This window comes from Lissotriton vulgaris, chromosome 10, assembly GCF_964263255.1.
Source record: "Lissotriton vulgaris chromosome 10, aLisVul1.2, whole genome shotgun sequence".
Classification (NCBI taxonomy): domain Eukaryota; kingdom Metazoa; phylum Chordata; class Amphibia; order Caudata; family Salamandridae; genus Lissotriton; species Lissotriton vulgaris.
The window spans coordinates 59,045,392-59,064,777 of record NC_141698.1 but is presented as its reverse complement, the minus strand read 5'-3'; the positions used below and the strand labels follow the sequence as shown (position 1 = coordinate 59,064,777).

General features: G+C 48.2%; 1 protein-coding gene across 1 annotated transcript in view; it reads left to right on the top strand.

The window, feature by feature from the left end:
• TNRC6A (trinucleotide repeat containing adaptor 6A) overlaps positions 1–19,386 on the top strand; it is a 289,758-nt gene that overhangs the window by 84,977 nt on the left and 185,395 nt on the right. The window contains 1 exon segment of the mRNA XM_086940455.1: positions 2,111–2,198. Within this exon segment, the coding sequence (XP_086796581.1) occupies positions 2,111–2,198 (88 nt within the window).

Here is a 19,386-nt window from a genome sequence, read left to right as displayed (position 1 = left end):
TATTACGTTAAACACATCTCTGTCACTACTTTGATGTACGGAAAGACATCCTCGGAATCCCCGCTTCAGGCCCGTTCCCACACACATTTACAGTTGAAGTCCCCACCCCGGTCACAACAGGTGATGATTATCACGCAGCTGGACATTCCGCCGATTCACGGAATGTATGTGGTTGATCGGATCTCATGGGGTGGGGGCTTTGATCAACTCATGGATCCTTTGATGGGGGAAGCTTCCTACTGTACTGGGGGGGGGGGGGGCAATAAACAGTATCCCCAGGGCCAGGTGGCGGCCTGGGAACGAGTAAGACAAACGGGCACAAAGGAAAGGGGGTTTTATCAAAGGATCCGGGACCATGAAAGGAATGGAGGGAGGTGTCGCGCTGGGAACAGGATGGGGTTCCGAGGCAGAGCTGCGCTGAAGAGGGGTTTATGACCCAAGGCATGTGAGAGCGGGGGCTGTCAGCGTGCGGGGGATGCTTTGCGAGGTCAGGAGAGAGAGAGACGCGCTGGCTATCAAAGATGGGCAGAGAGGCCATGGTACTCAAAATGGCTGCCGCTTACGCGCACGAATGGGCTCGAAAAGGGGCAAGATGGCGCCGATAATGTTGATGCTGCAGCCTAAGTTTTAACAATAGATGTTCACACAGAAGAAGGGATCCCTCGGACTAGACATCTAGAAATGAATGGCTGGTTGGTTTGTAAATTAGGGGATCCTTTCCAACCAGTCTTCTTGTGGGCCACAAAGTACTCGACACCAAGTGAATTACCCAAGTTTATGCATGTTGATATGGGGCCTGGAAGTATTTTTGCAAAGTACAGTTGAAGACTGCTAATAGGATCTAAATGGATGAGCGCCACTTTTTTAGGTTGAGCCTGGGCAATGCATGCGCTGCTCTGCGAGCCATGCTGCATTAGAGTATGTACTTGAAGCCCCGCCTACTCTCCACCCATATTTGTCATTGGCTTGTCATTGTCCTCAAATGCTGGCATCTGATTTGATATTAGGCTTGTTAGTCCTGCCTTGTCTTCATTTGTAACCTCCCATGAGTACTGACCCTTTTACTTCCGTTGTTCCAAAGCACATCTTCTTTAGTCTGTAAGCTCTATTTTCTTTGAGTTTCTCTTACTTCAGGAGGGCCCGAGGTTCTCTTGTGCGAGTTGTGACCACAGGCTTGTTTATGTAACGCGCAACAAATGGGAAGCCCTTCGGGGGCTATGGGAAACAGGAGGCAGCTTAGCGTTTGGAATGCAATAGATCTCGCATTTGAGAGAGTTTAAGCTATTGGTATTATAAATGGCAGTGCCTTTTAAGGCATTGTCATTTACAATGCCAATAGCTCAAACTAGCGTGCTGCTTGTTGTCCTAATTTCATGTGTTTAGTGCAATCTCTTATATCGTATTCTCCTTTAATCTCATTGGTGCTCCCAGTTCTTTACCTCTTAAAATAAGAGTAGGCAGCAGAGGCAAAAAAGAAATGCATAATTTCTGTATAACAACAATTGTTCTTAACATGGAATTTAATAATGTAAGTCTAATAAAAAAATAAAAATAAAAAGATAAACCAAGTTTATCAAAGGTAGAATCTTTAAGTTGGAAGTGTCCCAACAGTGACTAGAGCAATATTTTGTTTCTGATAGCTATTATTCGATGGATTTACTGTGATTGTGGATACCAAAAGCGTTGGTGGCCTAGTATCTTTTAAAATGCCTTCATTGGCCATTTGCTCAGCATCAGTTACAAGAAGTGCACAAGCCAACATTTATATTCTTATCGGAAGCTCTCGGAGCCCACATTGACAACGTCACTTTGGGCTCTGTAATCCTCTGTGATGTAATGGAGTAGTGAATTTACTGAGATTTGATTAACCAGTACAGAGTTGTTAGTGTTCCTTTCTCTGGTGGACGTCATGTAATGTGGAAATGGGGAGGTAAGGAAGGGATCTCGCAGGCTGATTATACAGTTGCATATTTACCCAATTGACTGGTATCCAACCAGCCATTTGACCCAACTTGGTGGACCCATTCTATCCATCATTTTCGTAAATTCATGGTTGTAGCTTTACTCCTGTGTTAATGCTAATAAGTAATTGTTTTTTTTTCTCCCACAGGAATTTAGTGCAAGGCGAGGAAGAACGGTTGATGGAAGAAAGGAGAAAGAGAAAAGACAAAAAGAAAAAGGAAGCCGCTCAAAAGAAGGTACAGTAAAATTGCGAGTATGGATAAAATTGCCAGCGTGGTAGGCATATGGTGTTCTTTAAAGTTGCTTGGTGGATCACTTAGGTGACTTCATTCATATCTCATTTTTGTTCTCTTCAGATGAAGCAGCTGTTGCTTATAACCGGGGGCTCACTAATGTCTAAGTTTACTTAGTTTGTATATATCCCTGGATTTATTTTTTGGTCGAGCCTAGGCATGCTGTATCCATTGATTTGTTTATAGATTACATTTGTCCCTCCTTTTGCTGGTTTGGTCATGCCCTAAAGACTGTCCCTATTACATGCATCACAAAGGCCATAACGGTTTGTGCTGCGCATTACTCGTCTGCGCACTCCCTGCAGCCTTGCCGTGAAGAGCGTTCTTGCTTCAGGCAAGCTGTCTATTACCAAAAAGCTCTGCTAATGTGTTGAAAGTGAAGGAGTTTTATATTGCAGCTTGCAGCTGATATTCCTATCTGTTTGCAAAGCTCCACTATCCTTAGTCTTGTCCAGGGCTCCAGGTATGTTGCAGTTGCTGGGACAGGGCAAACCTCTATTGTCTCTACCCACAGGACTGATGATGTCAGCAGCCAGCTGGTCCCTTCTTCTGTCTTCAACAAGTTTCTTCCTGGTTTGGGTCCTGGACGTGTATTGTGTCGACCTCTCTTGCTCGCTGTTCCGGGTCCTAGCTTTTCCGGTTTGTCTACTCATCTTGCTGGACCTGGATCGCATAGTCTGCCATAGCTGGCTGTTCCCAGTCCTGGCTCCAACGGCTGCTCCCTTCGTTATGGTACCTTTTTGTGAAGTGCTGCTAGCTGCTTCTCTGGTCCCGTCAGTAACTCCTCCATTCTAAATTCTCTAGGCAGTGCCGCAGCTGTGTCTCTGGTCACAGTGGTAATTCCTCCCTTTTTTTTTTTTAAAGACCTTTATTATATCATTAAACATTACACAGCTTCTGGCCTACAACCCCTGGGGCCGGCGCAACATTTTCTCACGTTTGCAATAATATCTGGATTACACAGCCCCTGTGCCGACAACCCGGGGGTACGGCGGCGTTATAAATCAATATGTGTATGTGGTTCGCGTTCAGAAAGCGGATTGGTGTAGGTCCGATTTTATAACATTAAACAGTATTCTTATTTTTTTTGATTTAAAAAATTTTTTTTTAAACCTATTTTTTATTGGCTTTTACATGTTACACACAACACTTGGCATTTCGGTTATAGGATACATGCATTTCTCCAGTATTAGGGGTGTCTTTCATAGATTCACATGCTTGAATATTCCCCGTCGTCGAAGTGGGAGTCCCACGGTAAATAAAATAGCAATAATGCTAATAATATATATATATAAAAATATATAAAGTATCATATAAGTAGTAAAACTGATAAAATATGTACTGAAAAACCTTTACAAAGGTTACTACATAGGAATGCATTAGAGAGAAAAAACTCATTTGCAACATATCAGTGTCATTATGTTAGTCCAAACTGCAGCCAATCAGGCTCAAGCACCCTCTAGAACCTTCTCCTCAGAAGCTCAAGCCCTCAGATTTTCTACCGCACGTCGTGTGAAGGGAGTCTCCCTGAGCTCTGCTCAGTTTCTTTTCAACTTATCTACTCTTCTCAGGTTTTTTCACAAAGATGTCAAGTAAGAAGTCTTTATTTAGACCTTGTTCCTCCTGTGGGAAATTACGTTTATTTGAGAAAGACCCTCATGACAAGTGCATTTATTGCTTGTATCCTGATCACAAAGTGGTTGATTGTAGGTTATGTAGAACTTTCAATCCTAAAACCCTTAAGGACAGGGAGGGTCGCCTCCTATTATGGCTTAAGCGCCTTCAAGATAAGGACGCTGTTGTTTCTGACGCAGAGAGCCTTCAGTCAGCACCTTCTTCTGTGGCTTCTAAGCCTGGCAGTGTTCAGGAGTTGCCATCTCCTTTCCTGAAGAAAAGAAAGCTGGCTTTGACTGTGGCTAAAGTTCCACCTACTGCTTCTGTGCCTGTTGTAACTACGCCCACGAGATCTGACTCTCAGGCGTCGTTTCCAGCTTCTATTAAGGTGGTTACACTTCTCACAGCGCGGTCGTCGACGGGCCCGTCGACGACCACTCCGACGACGAGATTGGCTGCTGTGGCCTCGTCTACGACTACAGTCACGACGACATCGGCGTCGTCATCGTCGACGAGAATCTCTACGACGGCTCTCTCGTCGACGAGAGCCTCTGTTTCTTCAATCTCGTCGACGATCCCAATCATATCGTCGACGAAGAAGCCATCGTCGATGAAGAACCCATCGTCGTCAATCCCATCGTCGACGAAGGCCTCGTCGACGAGGCTCCCGTCGACGGCAACGACGAAGCTTCCGTCGACGAAGGTACCGTCGACGAAGGTACCGTCGACGAAGGTACCGTCGACGAAGGTACCGTCGACGAAGGTACCGTCGACGAAGGTACCGTCGACGAAGGTACCGTCGACGAAGGTACCGTCGACGAAGGTACCGTCGACGAAGGTACCGTCGACGAAGGTACCGTCGACGAAGGCACCGTCGACGAAGGCACCGTCGACGAAGACACCGTCGACGAAGACACCGTCGACGGAGACACCGTCGACGGAGACACCGTCGACGGAGACACCGTCGACGGAGACACCGTCGACGGAGACACCGTCGACGGAGACACCGTCGACGAAGGCACCTTCGATTTCTAGGATGCCGCCTGCAATACAGTCACCGTCGACGGCCCAGACGACGTTTACTGCATCGTCGACGACAGCGTCATCGACGGGCTCGTCGATGAGCAAACCAGCGACAGTAGGGCCTAAGCCTTCTACGTCCACTGAGGCGCCTAGAGATTTACCGTCTACGGCGACAGCAACTTCCAGTTCTTCTTCCTATGCCAACATGCCTTTGGTGGCCATGGACACTTCAGTTTCTACTGTACAGTCCTCATTCAATAAAGAGGAAGATTCCGCATTCCACCTTCAATCCCCTGCTCCACAACCACCACTTCAGTTGTTCGTGTCTGACCATGAGACTGAGTCAGTTCCAGATGACACTGTTTATGGGGATGCACGGAGCGCATCAGATTTAATCATTAAATGCCAGGACACTTCTTCTGAAGAAGAAGAGGAAGAAGAAGTTGAGCAGGTAGATGAGCACGAAGGCCAATGCGTGCAAATCCCTATGACGTCTATTCCTATGACACTTTTCTCTAACCTCCAACATATGTTAGACGATTATAACAGACGTTTTCCACCTACCCCTCAGGGTACACCGGTTCATGAGTCTACTGATGTAACACTTTCGCATCAACCACTACATACTCCTCCAAGACAGTCGGCTCCGTCAGTACATTTGGGTGCTCCCATGTCTACTAATCCACTTACTGACACTGACTCAGAGCCAGAGAGAGAGGAAGGAGAAGTGTGTCAGGACTCTGAGGTTGAGCAGGATCCTTATTTGGCGGAGTTTGATGATTATCGAGTGCAAACACCTTCGCCGCAACAGGGCCCTTCAAGTGATTCACCTCCTGTGGATATTGCTAGTTTTCATAAACTTATGGACAAGGCGGCGGACCGCTTCAAGTTGACAAGGGTCCAACGTGATGAAGACTGTTTTCTGTATGATTTCAAAAATCAGCCGTATAAACAGGTGCATACAATACCAATTATTGAATTTATTTGGAAGGAAGGGCAGAAGATTATGAAGGCTCCTAACTCCTTGCCGGCCCAGATACCTAGATTGGAGAAGAAGTACAAGGCTCCAACTGGCTCACCTGCTTGTCTGCTCTCTCACCCAAAGCCAGATTCAGTTGTGACTCAAGCAGCACAACGTCGTGCACGTAATCCTACAGCGCCTGTCACTTCCCCTCCCGATAGAGAGGGACGCCGATTGGATTCAATCGGAAAGTAATTTTCATCCATGGCTTCAACTTCAGCCCGTGCTGCGAATGCTCTTGCAATTTTGGGTCGTTTCGACCGACAAATGTGGTCAGACATGTCCATCTTTCTTGCGCAACTTCCTGAGTCATAGAAAGTGGAATCGCTCCAGGTCCTTCAAGATGGTCAAAGGGCTTCGGAGGAGATTATAGACTGTGCTGTAGATGTGGCGAATACTGCATTCCGTATCCTTGCCAGTGCGGCGGCGCTCCGTCGCCAGGGATGGTTAAAGTCTACTTCTTTCAGGCAAGAGGTCCAGTCAATGATTATTGACATGCCGTATGATGGCGAATCTTTGTTCGGTTCCCAAATCGATGCTTCTTTGGAAACCATAAAGAAGGATACCGACACAGCGAAGTCGCTTGGGTCATTACAATTTAAGAAACAGCCCTTTCGTGCTGCACGGGGGCGGGGCACCTCGTCCAATTTTAACAGAGGAGGACAGTCTCAGTACCGCCAGTACAATCAAGGAAACCAACGGTACTCGAATCCTCAATCTGCTCGCCAACAACAATCCAGACCCTATAGAGGGAAGTCCAATTATAGAGGTGCCAACAACACCAACAAACGACAATGACTTGCCAGTGCAGCAGGATGTTGGAGGTCGAATCTCGCAGTTCTACTCCCAGTGGTCTCAAATAACATCGGACCAATGGGTGTTGGACATTGTGCGCAAGGGTCACGCCTTGGAATTCACAGAGTTTCCTCCTCCATCTCCGCCTTCGGGCCCGCCACCTCCCCATCTCGAAGAACTACAACATCAAGTTCAACTATTACTAACAAAGGGTGCAGTCGAAGTGGTTCCTCTATCACAGCGGGAGAAGGGCTTCTATTCGAGGTTCTTCCTCATTCTAAAGAAGACGGGGGAGTGGCGTCCCATTATGGATTTGAGGTATCTCAACCTCTTCCTGAAACAACAGTCCTTCCGCATGCTAACATTGTCAGAAGTCTTGCGGTTTCTCTGCAGCGGCGATTTTTTGACTACAATAGACCTGCAAGACGCCTATTTTCATGTACCAATCATTCCTCAACATCGAAAGTACTTGAGATTCAAAGTAGGACGCAACCACTATCAATTCAAGGTCCTACCGTTTGGCCTCAGATCAGCTCCCCGTGTGTTCACGAAGGTTCTGGCTCCGGTTATGGCTTATCTGCGTCTTCAAGGAGTCCAGATATTTCCTTACTTGGACGATTGTCTGTTGAAATCCCAATCCGCAAGTCAGCTACATCACGACACACGCTTGTGTCTCACCCTCTTCAATTCCCTAGGGTTGACCATCAATGTAAAGAAGTCACATTTCACTCCTCTACGAAGCAGGACATTCCTCGGAGCTGTTATAGACACGGACGTGTCAAAAGCGTTCATCTCCCCCGAGCGGAGACTGAAGATAGTTCATCTGGTCTCCACCATCAGATCAAGAAAGTCAGTTTCAGTGCGAATGTTAAAGTCATTTCTGGGGATGGCATCATCTTGTATCGCACTGATCCCGAATTGCAGGTTACGTACCCGTCCTATTCAGGAGGAATTGGACCTACAATGGCGACAGGTGTCGGGGTCGTTCAACGACCAGGTGACAGTCACAGCTGGCATGAAGAACAGTCTACTCTGGTGGGAGCGACGGACCAATCTGAACCAAGGGGTCTCTTTCCTTATCCAGACTCCAGATCTGACATTGACCACGGATGCGTCCATGGACGGATGGGGAGCCCATATCCTGGATCTTTCCATCAAAGGAAAGTGGACGGCGACTCAGAAAACCTGGCATATCAACAGGCTGGAATTGCTGGCGATCTTCCTAGCGCTGAAGGCCTTCTTACCGGTGGTGCACGGAGAATCGGTGCTGGTTCAAACGGACAACACCACCAGCATGCACTACATGAACAAGCAGGGAGGCACGAAATCTCAGCCCCTGTCTTGTCTTGCCCAAAGGATTTGGGAATGGGCACTTCGTCACCACATTTCTTTGACAGCAGTCCATTTGCCGGGAGCGTCAAACATACTAGCAGACTCCCTAAGCAGGTCTGCGTCATCCACTCACGAATGGGAGTTACACCAGTCGACTCTGGACCTCGTGTTCCACCAATGGGGTCATCCCAAGATCGACCTATTTGCAACGCCAGTGAATCGAAAATGCCAGGCTTTTGCCAGTTGGCATCCACATCCGGAATCCAGCGGCAATGCCCTACTCATGGACTGGACCGGCCTATTTGCATATGCGTTTCCACCACTCCCACTGGTACCAAGGACGTTATGGAAGATGCGCAGGCAACCCTGCCGCTTGATCTTAATCGCCCCACGTTGGCCCAGACAGGCGTGGTTTTCAGAACTCCTTCTGATGTCCCAATGCAAACCAATTCGCCTCCATCCACGTCCGGATCTTCTGACTATGGACGGCGGACAAGTGTGTCACCCAGATCCGTCAACGCTTCAATTATGGGCTTGGAACCTGAATTCATGGAATTTGCCTCTTTAAGTATACCTCAGGACTGTAGAGACATTCTAGCGTCAGCTAGAGCTCCATCAACAATCAAAACATATAAGCTAAAGTGGAAGCGCTTCTGTCATTGGTGCGCAGCATCCAACGTACATCCTATCAGTTCCACTCCAGAACAACTGTTACCGTTCTTCTTAAGTCTTGCTCAGTCTGGTCTTTCACATGCCACATTGAGAGTCTTTTTGGCGGCCATCTCACGCTACCGTCATGACGGCTCTACGTCTCTCTGTTCATCCAGAATCATCAGACAGTTCTTTAAAGGACTTTTCAGGAAGTTCCCTCCGTTAAGGCGCCCTCCTCCAGCTTGGCACCTCAACGTGGTGTTATCACAACTTATGAAACCTCCATTTGAGCCAATTCATCGTTCAAACCTCAAGTTTCTGACCTGGAAAGTGGCTTTGCTTTTAGCTTTAACTTCGTCTCGTCGTGTAAGTGACTTACACGCTTTCACCATCAAACCTCCATATTTGCAGTTCAAACCTGATGGAGTGTCACTTCGTACCAATCCTTCTTTTCTTCCGAAAGTACCTTCTGACTTCCATTTGAACGAGCCAGTTTTCTTAAAGACTTTTTTCCCGGATCCTAAATCCCCTGCGGAACAGCGACTACATTCTTTAGACATCAAACGGTGTCTGAAATTCTACATTTCTAGAACAGCCCCTTTTCGTAAATCCAATCAGCTATTCTTAGCATATGGACTACTGCGCAAAGGACACTCAGTGACTAAACAGACAATAACACGATGGCTCTCTTCAGCCATATCGTTTTGCCATCAGCAGGCTGGCAGGCCTTTACCTACTCCAGTGAGAGCACATTCTACGAGAGCGATGGCGTCGTCCATCGCATTGTTTGCCGGAGTGCCTCTACACCAGATTTGTCGTGCAGCGACATGGTCCAGCAGGCACACCTTTACCAGACATTATTGTTTGGATGCTGTCAACGAGGCGGACACCGCAGTGGGGCAAGCAGTGCTTCGTCATCTTTTCAAATAAGGTGAGCCTCTTTCCCTCCTCCATTCTTGAGATTGCATTGCTTTTATGCTATACATTGTTCTTCTATTGTTTGGAAATATTGCAATCTCAGCTCTAGGAGGTTACTGCTATCTATTCTATTCAAGCATGTGAATCTATGAAAGATACCCCTAATACTGGAGAAGAACAATTGTTACTTACCTGTAAACAGGTGGTTCTCCAGTATTGGTGTCTTTCATAGATTCACATGCGACCCACCCATCCTCCCCTCAGAGGCTCTTTTCTCCTCATGCGCTATTATTACTAGTGCTACGAAAATCTGAGGGCTTGAGCTTCTGAGGAGAAGGTTCTAGAGGGTGCTTGAGCCTGATTGGCTGCAGTTTGGACTAACATAATGACACTGATATGTTGCAAATGAGTTTTTTCTCTCTAATGCATTCCTATGTAGTAACCTTTGTAAAGGTTTTTCAGTACATATTTTATCAGTTTTACTACTTATATGATACTTTATATATTTTTATATATATATATTATTAGCATTATTGCTATTTTATTTACCGTGGGACTCCCACTTCGACGACGGGGAATATTCAAGCATGTGAATCTATGAAAGACACCAATACTGGAGAACCACCTGTTTACAGGTAAGTAACAATTGTTCATATTCTTTGCAACATACATTTCCGTTTCATACATCAGGCAATCTTCATTACTTTTCTATTCAAAGCTAGATTTCCTCCAACATATCGAGCAATGGGTGCTCCTGAAATTAAATCCTCTGAGAAGAGTGACATCTTCGTATCATTGACATTTGTTCTCTCCCCCCCCCCCATCGTATCGGGCAAGAGCTACATAGGGTCTCTATCCCTTCCTTCGGCAAATATACTCCTGGGTCATCGTATCATTAGCATTTCAGGGTTTCTCCTTCATGGACTACTTTCATGATCAGACAGTTCTTGTGGTGGGTCGCACAACTGCCCCCGGTAGTAGTTCCATTTCCCCCATATCCTAGTCCATTTTTTGGTTCATCCTCGAACATCCACCGCCTTGTCTGCCAGCATAGCTGTGTCCATATCTCTTCCCCACTGTGCGCATGTGGGTGCCACACCTGAGCCCCAGTTCCTGGCAATATTCCGTTTAGCAAGGGCTAGACCCAATGTTGCCCACGTCTGCATTCCTCGATTCATGTCAGGGGGCGACCAAATATTGAATATACAACATCTAGGTTCTCTTAGTAATTCAACACCACTTGCTTCTGATATTTCGGAGAGTATTCGGCCCCAATATGATTGGATCCTGGGACAGTCCCATATTATGTGAAAGAATGTGCCCGGGAGACCACACCCTCGTAGGCAGATAGGCTCCGGGATGCGGCCCAGCCGGTGTAGGAGTGTGCGGGAGTAGTATATTCTGTGTAAATTTTCAATTGCACTAGCTTGAGTCGTGATGGTATGGAGGCCTCCCTGGCAGATGCTAGTGCGTACAGCCAATCCTCATCCTCTATGTCCCCTAGTTCTATTTCTCATTTGCTCCGGAGGACAGCTGTGGGGTCGGGCATGTTATTGATAAGCTTGCGATATGAGAGGGAGATCGCTTTTTTGTCTAGGCATTCAGTAAGGAGTCTATCCTCCCGGGGGGAGGTTTCAGCCAGTTATGTGCCTGTTAAAACCTTAGACCTCCTGCCTTTATCAGCCAGAAGAACTCTAACGCAGGCGCTGGTGACCTCGCGGTTAGATTATGGTAACATTCTGTTCTTGGGGGCAACCGAGGGCAGCATAGGTCGCCTACAAGTCATCCAGAATTCCTCCGCCAGACTGGTGTTAAGAAGACCCAGGAGAGCTAGCTCGAAATTGGCGCTGGATGCGCTTCATTGGCTGCCGGTGAAGAAGCGTGTGCTATTTAAGTGTCTCCTTTTTTGCCACCGTATTGTCTGGGACAAGTCACCAACATATCTGAAGGAGCTAGTCAGCCGATATGAGCCTACCAGGACCCTCCGTTCAGAGGGTACCGGTCTGCTGACAGTCCCCAGGATCAGGAAGGCGAGAATAGGTGGTCGTTCCTTCGCGTTACTAGCAGCGCAAAATTGGAATAAATTACCTCTTGTGCTGCGACTGGAGGGAAATGAACTACGTTTCAGGGCTCTGCTCAAAACTCACTTATATACTGCATAGGTGCTGGGTGTTCTAGGCAGGTTCACTGGTAGCTTAGCGCGGGGACACGCCGTGATGGCGTTACTGAGCGCTCTATAAGCTCTTTATTATTATTATTATTATTATTATAGCCCCCTGTAGTGCATGCTTGATTTGTGCATAGCGATATTGTTCGGTGTCTGCCATCCCGTATTTTTCTTTGAGGGCTGGGAAACTTCACCTCTTTTCCATAAGTCCCCGATTTTGGAGATACCAATTAAGTACCACTGCCGGAAGCCCTTTGTGTTTGCTAGGGTACCCAGACGCCGCCTGTCGAGCGTGAGCATTCCCTCCCATCCCAGGGCTCTCTGTGCTGCGTGCCAGATCTTGATCGTGTGGGCTGTTCGGCCTGTAAAGGTGTGGCGTTGTTTGTTCGTGTATAATGCCCTCATGAGTTGGTCAGGTGGTAGCACAGTTCGGTCAAGGCGGAAGGCTGGGTCCAGTTGTGGGGCGTGTAACCATTGATTAACCGCTATTAGTTGTGCTGCCCAGTAATACAATTTAACACTGGGTAGGGCGATCCCACCTTCATACCAGGATCGGATTAATTTAGAGTGTGCTATACAGGCTGGTTTCCCATCCCATAGAAGTGCCGAGATTTCTGCGTCTATGGACTTAAAATAGGTGAGAGGGACTGGAAAGGGTGTGTTTTGCAGCGCGTAAAGGAATCTAGGGAGTGATAGCATCTTAAATAATGCGGCCCTCCCCAGCAATGTAAGCGGTAAAGAGCGCCAGTGTGTGACGTCGGATTTTAGCCTCTGTAGAGGTTTCAGTAAGTTTTATTCTATGAATAAGGGTTCCTGTGGCGTGACATAGATTCCCAGGTATTTGAATCCCCTGGTGACCGTCTGTAGTGTGCAGTCTGGGGGCAACGTCGGTGTATGGCCTCGTAGGACATAAAGCAGCGATTTGGTCCAATTAATGGTGTATCCCCACACATCGCCGTAGGCCCATCAAGGCTGTCAGGGACTGGGTGGGGGACATCAAATAAATCAATACATCGTCCGCGTAGAGGGAGATGCGATCTTCCCATCCACTCCCCCATGTGATCCCTCTAATTATGGGGTCTACTCGCACCTGCATCGCCAGGGGTTCAAGTATAAGAGCGAAGAGTAGCGGGGACAAAGGGCATCCTTGCCTTGTTCCGCGCCCCAGTGTGAATGTGCAGGAGGTGTGGCCATTGGCTACCACCTGTGCCGTCGGTTCGGTGTAGAGAAGTTTAACCCAACTGCAAAATTTAGGGCCGAAGCCCATCTTTCTGAGGACCGCGAATAGGAATGGCCACTCTACCAGGTCGAAGGCCATCGTTGCATCAAGAGAGAGGATGGCTTTGTCTTCCCGTAACATGGGAACACGATGTAGGACTCCATTAATGCGCCGTAGATTAAGTGATGTATTTCTACCAGGCATAAAGCCCAATTGGTCCGGGTGTATTAGGTCTGTAAGGTGGGGCTGTAGTCGTAGCGCCAGAATTTTTGCCAGGACTTTAGCATCGGCCTATAGGAAGATGTTTGGTCAGGTGGTTTACCGGGTTTGTGTACTACAACGGTGGCTAGCCTTTGGTCTGCCGTGAGCTCACCTCTCGACAGGCAGTCATTATACATCGGGAGCATGTAGGGGATTATCTGTCGTGATAGTGTTTTGTAGAGTTCAACGGGTAGGCCGTTCGGCCCCATCGCTTTCCCAGTATGTAGTGCTGCTATTGCCTTCCCCAATTCTTCCCCTATGAAGTCGCCCTCAAGTGTTTGTGCATCCTCCTGGGATAGCGCGGGCAGGGGTATGTCCTGTAGGTACTGCGAGCAGTCTTCCTCCGTCCTCCCACCCCGTGTAGTGTATACGGTCTCATAATATGTGGCCAGTTCTTCCACATTTTGTGGGGGAGCAGTCGTGTGTACCATCTGAGCGCTCTAATGTGGCAATCCATCTATTGGCCCTTTCCTTCCGTTCAATCCATGCGAGCAGCTTCGCAGTCTTGTCACCCAACTCCTAGACCCTATGCAGTGTGTCAGTCAGTTTTGTCTTGGTTATGTCCTCTACGTACGCCTTGTATTCCTGTGACGCCAATACTAGTGTGTGTGCTGTGTCTTCCATGTAATCTGAGGCATGGGCCAATTCTGCTGTTTGGACTGCTGTTTCTAGCGCTTCAACAGCCGCCCGCTGTTCTTTTTTTGTGCCTGGAAATGGTAGAGATAGCCTGTCCTCTGAGCACTACCTTGAATGCCTCCCATACAACCGAGGGCGAATCTACAGAGTCTGGGTTTTTCTCAAAGTAATGCGTGGTAGAGGTTTTCAGTGCTTTCAAAATAGATCTGTGTTTAAGATAGCCGGGATAAATCGGGAATATTCTTTGTCGTCTGGTGGGTTGTGTCGTGTAGGTGAGGTGCACTGGGGAGTGGTCTGATATCCCTCTTGGGAGGAGCTCGAGGGCCGTGATCTTTTCCGGGGGGATCACCAAGGTTAGCATGTAGTCTATTCTAGAGAGACTATTATGGGCCCCTGAGTGAAACGTGTAATAATGGTCATGGGGATGTTTAAGTCTCCACATATCCACCAATCCCATTGCGTCCAGGAAGTCGTTGAACATTTGGTTAGATCTAGTGGTGTCACGAGGAGGCTGCCGATCGATCGCTGCATTTAATACTGCATTGAAGTCTCCTCCAATGATAAGTTCGCCTTCTGGGAGTTCAAGCAGCAGTATACTGAGTATATTATATGGCCGTCCCTCCCATTGACCATGTATCGCCGCAAATCGCCCTTGGTCATCAGCCCACGTGCGTTTGATGAGGATTGGAGCATTTTTTTGGGCTAGGATTCCAACCCCACAGCAACCCGCCGAGAATTCTGCGTGTGTGACCATCTTGAAGCCCCAGCGATTAAGAGCCTTGGAGGTAGTCCCCACCAAATGTGTTTCCTGCAGCAGGGCTAATGTGGGTGCCTTTCTTTTGAGATATTGAAGGACTATGCCTCGCTTAATTTTATGGCCTAGGCCATTGACATTCTACGATATTATTGTCAGCGTGGGAGCGACTAGTGGTTGTGATTGGGGGCTGGTGTAGAGACATCATGATTAGCCATGATCATCCGTAAGCAAGTGCATCAGTGTCATTGTATTTAGGATGCGGACCGATGTGTGAGGGAGTGTAGAACGTGCTGTCTAGCGGTGTGCCTGTGATGTGGGTCATGTCAAGGAGATCGCGACCGGACGCTCCCAGGTGGTCGCTCCGGCCGGGCCGTTGTGCCTAAGTGTGTGATGAAGAAACGGTGCTTGTGTTGCGTGTGCCTGCAAGGAGCCCACCATGTTGGAAAGATACAATTAAAACAGAAACTAAACCAGGTTAAAACGTAAAGAACCCCTACCCACCTCCCTGCCCGGCGGACAATGAACCTTCCACCTCCCCAACTGAGCAGAGTGCTTACAGTCCCAACACATGAAAATTGTTCGTGGGGGTGAGACTTCTGTGTCCGTTGCCGTTCCCCCCCCTCTGTAGATACTCATGCAGTGCTAGTCTTAACCATTTAGTCCTACCTGCATGGGTCTTGCTGTGTCACACCATAGTCTCACCATAATTGGCCATTCGTAAGTGGCCCACCTCCTCACCCTCTCTCTGCATGTCAGGCAACCTCCATCCTGTTGATGAGTGGATTGATGCCTGGTTTGAAAATCAAAGGTTGAAAGATTTTTGGTGATCCTGACGGGGATTGTAGTGCGACGATCCCTGTTCAGTCTGCGTCGTTGTTAGGTTGAGGGCTTCTTTCTCCATGGTTGCGTTGCGGATTTCGGTTCTTCGGATCTCTCGCCAGTCTCCATCCCTCCAACCACTCCTGAGTCGCTTGTGGCGTGTCAAAGAACCATGTTTTCCCTTCAGACTCCACACGCAGCTTCGCCGGGAAAATCGAGTGTTTTTGCTCCCGAGCACGCAATTCTTTCTTTACCTCCGTGAAGCTCCGGCGTTGAGCCACTGCCACTGTGTAATCCGGGTAGAAGTGGATCTCTGCGTTGTCAATTTGGATGGGAGGTCGAGTGCACACTGCCTGTAAAATGGCGTCCCGGTCCCTGAAGTTAAAAATTTGCTCCAGGATAGGCCGAGGTGGTGCCCCGGGCTTTGGCTGTCCTCCAGGAACTCAATGGGCACGTTCTACCAAGAAATACTTTGATAGTCCTTTGGGTTGGAGCTGCTTAGTTACAAGGACCTCAACGTAGAGGTCCAGGGCCGGGCCGCGTTCCGTTTCTGGAACGCCAATCAGGCGCACAATATTTCGCCTCGAGCGGCCTTCCTGGTCGTCCAGTTTTGTTTTTAGCATGAGATTGTCTTCTTCCAACCGTTGGACTTTACGCTTTAAAGCCGACGTGTCTCCCACGAGGTCAGTGGTTGTCTTCTCAACCTTCACAAGGCGGTCAGACATTTTTGGAGGTCTGCTCGAATCAGGGAGACGTCTGTTGAGATTGTGCCCATTGAGGATTGCATTGTCTTTAGGGTCGCCATGACGTCGTGGAGAGTGATCTTGTCTGTGTTCACATCTTCCCCGGGGTGGGGTGGCGTCTGAGCGGAGTCTCCCCTCGCAGCGTCCGGTGGGTCTCTATTATAGGCGTACTTTTCCAGTTTTGAGGCCTGCTGGCCCCTCGTCCCCCTTCCACTCATCGCCGCCGACGTCGTTTATGTTGCACAAGAAGGTGCTTGGAGTGTTCAGTGGAGTGCGTCCTTAAGTGGTTCTGGTGGGAGGCGAGCTGATATGTTTTCTGCCGTGTTGAGTGGTCTCGTCGCAGCCCTTGCCTGTCTGCAGCTTCTGTCCCCCGACTAGGCCTGTGTGGCTGTGACCGTGATTACCTGGGGTGAGCTAGGGCCGATTCGGACGTCTTGATATCAGGCCCCTGCATCGCAACGGCCAGTGGGGGTCCGGAGATCGATCTGTCGGCGTGGTCCGGCCTCGTTGTATTTGGGCACTCTCCTGCTTTGCTTGCCCTCGTAGTTCTGCCCACCTTCGGGGTGTCTCAGCAAGCGGCCCGCGAGATGCGTGGGCAATGGCGAGCTGTTAGACCACAGGAGTGGGAGCAAGCCGCTTCACCCTCAGCGAGCCGCCGGAGTAGGAGCTGTCGGCGTGAGCTTACTGTGGTAAAACGGTGGGGTTGTCGCCGGGGCGCGCAGAGTCCCCTCCGCTTCCTAGTCCTCCCTGCCTCCGGCCACGCCGGCAATGACACCCGCCTACAGCCCGATCGATTCCCGGAGCCGGCATGTGGGACAGGCTCCGCTCGAGACGTTGGCAGGTCCCGTAGGTTGGGCGGGAGCGCGTCTGGTCCCGGTTTTGAGTATAAGCAGGGTGCGGCAGGCGTCGCTGTGTGCGGGGCACTTCGGGTCTGGTCTCTACGCAAGACCCCGGCTCTTGGCGCCAGACCAGGCCGCAGGCTTCAACACGACGTAGCGGCTCCGGGGAACCTCGGATATTGATGCTGGTTGAAGCCGAGTGCACCGGAGAATAAGGGGCTTACGATCCTGCCGTGTAGCAGCTGCTAAAGGTACGGTTGAATGGACGGATTTCGAGAGGAGGGCTCGTCCGTCACAGAGCTCTCTGAGTGCGGCCATCTTGGCTGGTGGTTAGCCACGCCCCCGATAATTCTTCATTCTTAGTCCGCCAGACAGAGCTGCTAGCTGCTTTGATACAGTCTTTAATTCCTCATTTCAAGTTCTCCAGGCAGTGCTGCAGCTGTGTCTCTGGTCACAGTGGTAATTTCCCATTTTCATTCCTCTTGGCAGTGCTGCAGCTACCTCTCTTCATACATCCCCCACACTCCAAACCAAAACACGTAGGTAAGACATTGTCGTTTACAACACTGATAGCTCGAACTCTCAAAAATGCGAGACTAATTGCATTGCAAATGCTTGTTCTACCATTGTAATAAAGGAGGCTCTTTAAGCACTGTGTAATATTTTTATTCCCTTTTGAACTTTTAAGTGCCCCATATGTCTGAATACTGTTAGCACTCTCGTACAGTTTTTTTCAGTACCTGCTTTTTAACCTTCATACATTTTTATTATTTCTAAGGGTTTGATATTTGACTTAGTGTTTTTTTTTCTTTTTAACTCCTTTTTGGAATAGTCTTTAATGAAAATGTGATCAAGAAACATGTTGATCAGATGGCCATAGCAAATGCATTTATTCTCTGACTTTTGGTCTTAGGATCCTCTAACCACCGTTTTCTAACTGTTTGCACCCAAACATGGAGTGGCGGATACAGATCAATTGGGTGGCAAAAGTAGATTGGGAAAATAAGTGCCTTTTGAATTTTTTCCAGAAGGGACTGTTCTGGCTAATGTTGTCAAAGCCTGTCTGTCATGGATCAGTGATGAAGTAAGACGCTTATTAGGCCTACAGATCATGTATGTTGGCCCTGGCACCAGTCTGCTCGCCCCCTGCTTTCCTACAATGCTCACACACTTGTAACCTGTAGAATTCAAACTAGTCGATGGTTCTGAGACAACTAACTATAATTTATCTCCTCTATTGATGCAATCAAAGAACAGACCTCAAAATGAAGTAAACGTGAAACAGTGGCATAACATCGGGAAAGTAGTAGCTACTGCACAAAGATAAGACCGATTAAACAGCCAGATGATATTCTAACTTCACTGATGCCATACCTAATCTAACTTCTCAAATATCCTAACCATACTAACTTCATCCCCAATTGTTTCATTTCCATTGTCCCCAGCATCACTATCCGTGCAACATTCCGCAAAGCATCCTGTTGTCCACCTGTGAACTCGGCTTGAATCTTCAGGTTCAGCACCCCTGTGATGCACAGCCGCTATCTTCACATTTCATCTTTGACCATTTGCCAGAACTATACAATTCAAATGCTTCAACTGCACTTTGATCCCTCTAGAAACTTGGGCATACCTTTGAAAAATTCTTCTCCCTCTTCAAGGGTAACACCACCTGATTGATATTTGGAAGAAGCAAACTGTAAAGGTTCTGGAACAACTTGTAGACCAAACAGTACTCTTCGTTCATCCTCCTTCATAGGCGGCTTCTGTGCAGCCAAGTTTCTACGACTGAGGCTTGACAAAGTGAACGGCCCTTCCACTTCTAAATTGGGTGAAGCAGAGACATTATACTCTCACTGATAGTTATTTGAGAGTCGTGTTTCTGATCTATGAGTGCCCCCATCTTAAACCTCCCATACCAACTTGGAGAGAGCCCTTCATGGCGCACCATAATTCCATAGCAACCGACAGATCCCACTTTCACCAAGCTGGAAACGCCCCTCTGGGACTCTATATGGACTATTTTGGAGGGTGGATATAAAATTGAGGAGTTTGAACATGGCCACCCTTCCTAGCATAGAAAGAGAAAGGGACCACCAACAGGTCCCGTCCTCCCCAAACTTCCCTAAGATCGTTTGTAAAGTAAGTTTTGGAAATAAATCTGGGTTCCTTGTGACATATATGTCTAGGTAACTAAATCCTTCCCTGTAGATCTGAAGTTGCCCCCTTTATGGTGCCCTGGGTATCCAATTTCTCAGAGGCTAAATCATCAATTTAGACCGGTTTATTATGAAGCCACTGTCCCTCCCAAAGATCTGTACCATTTACATTAATCT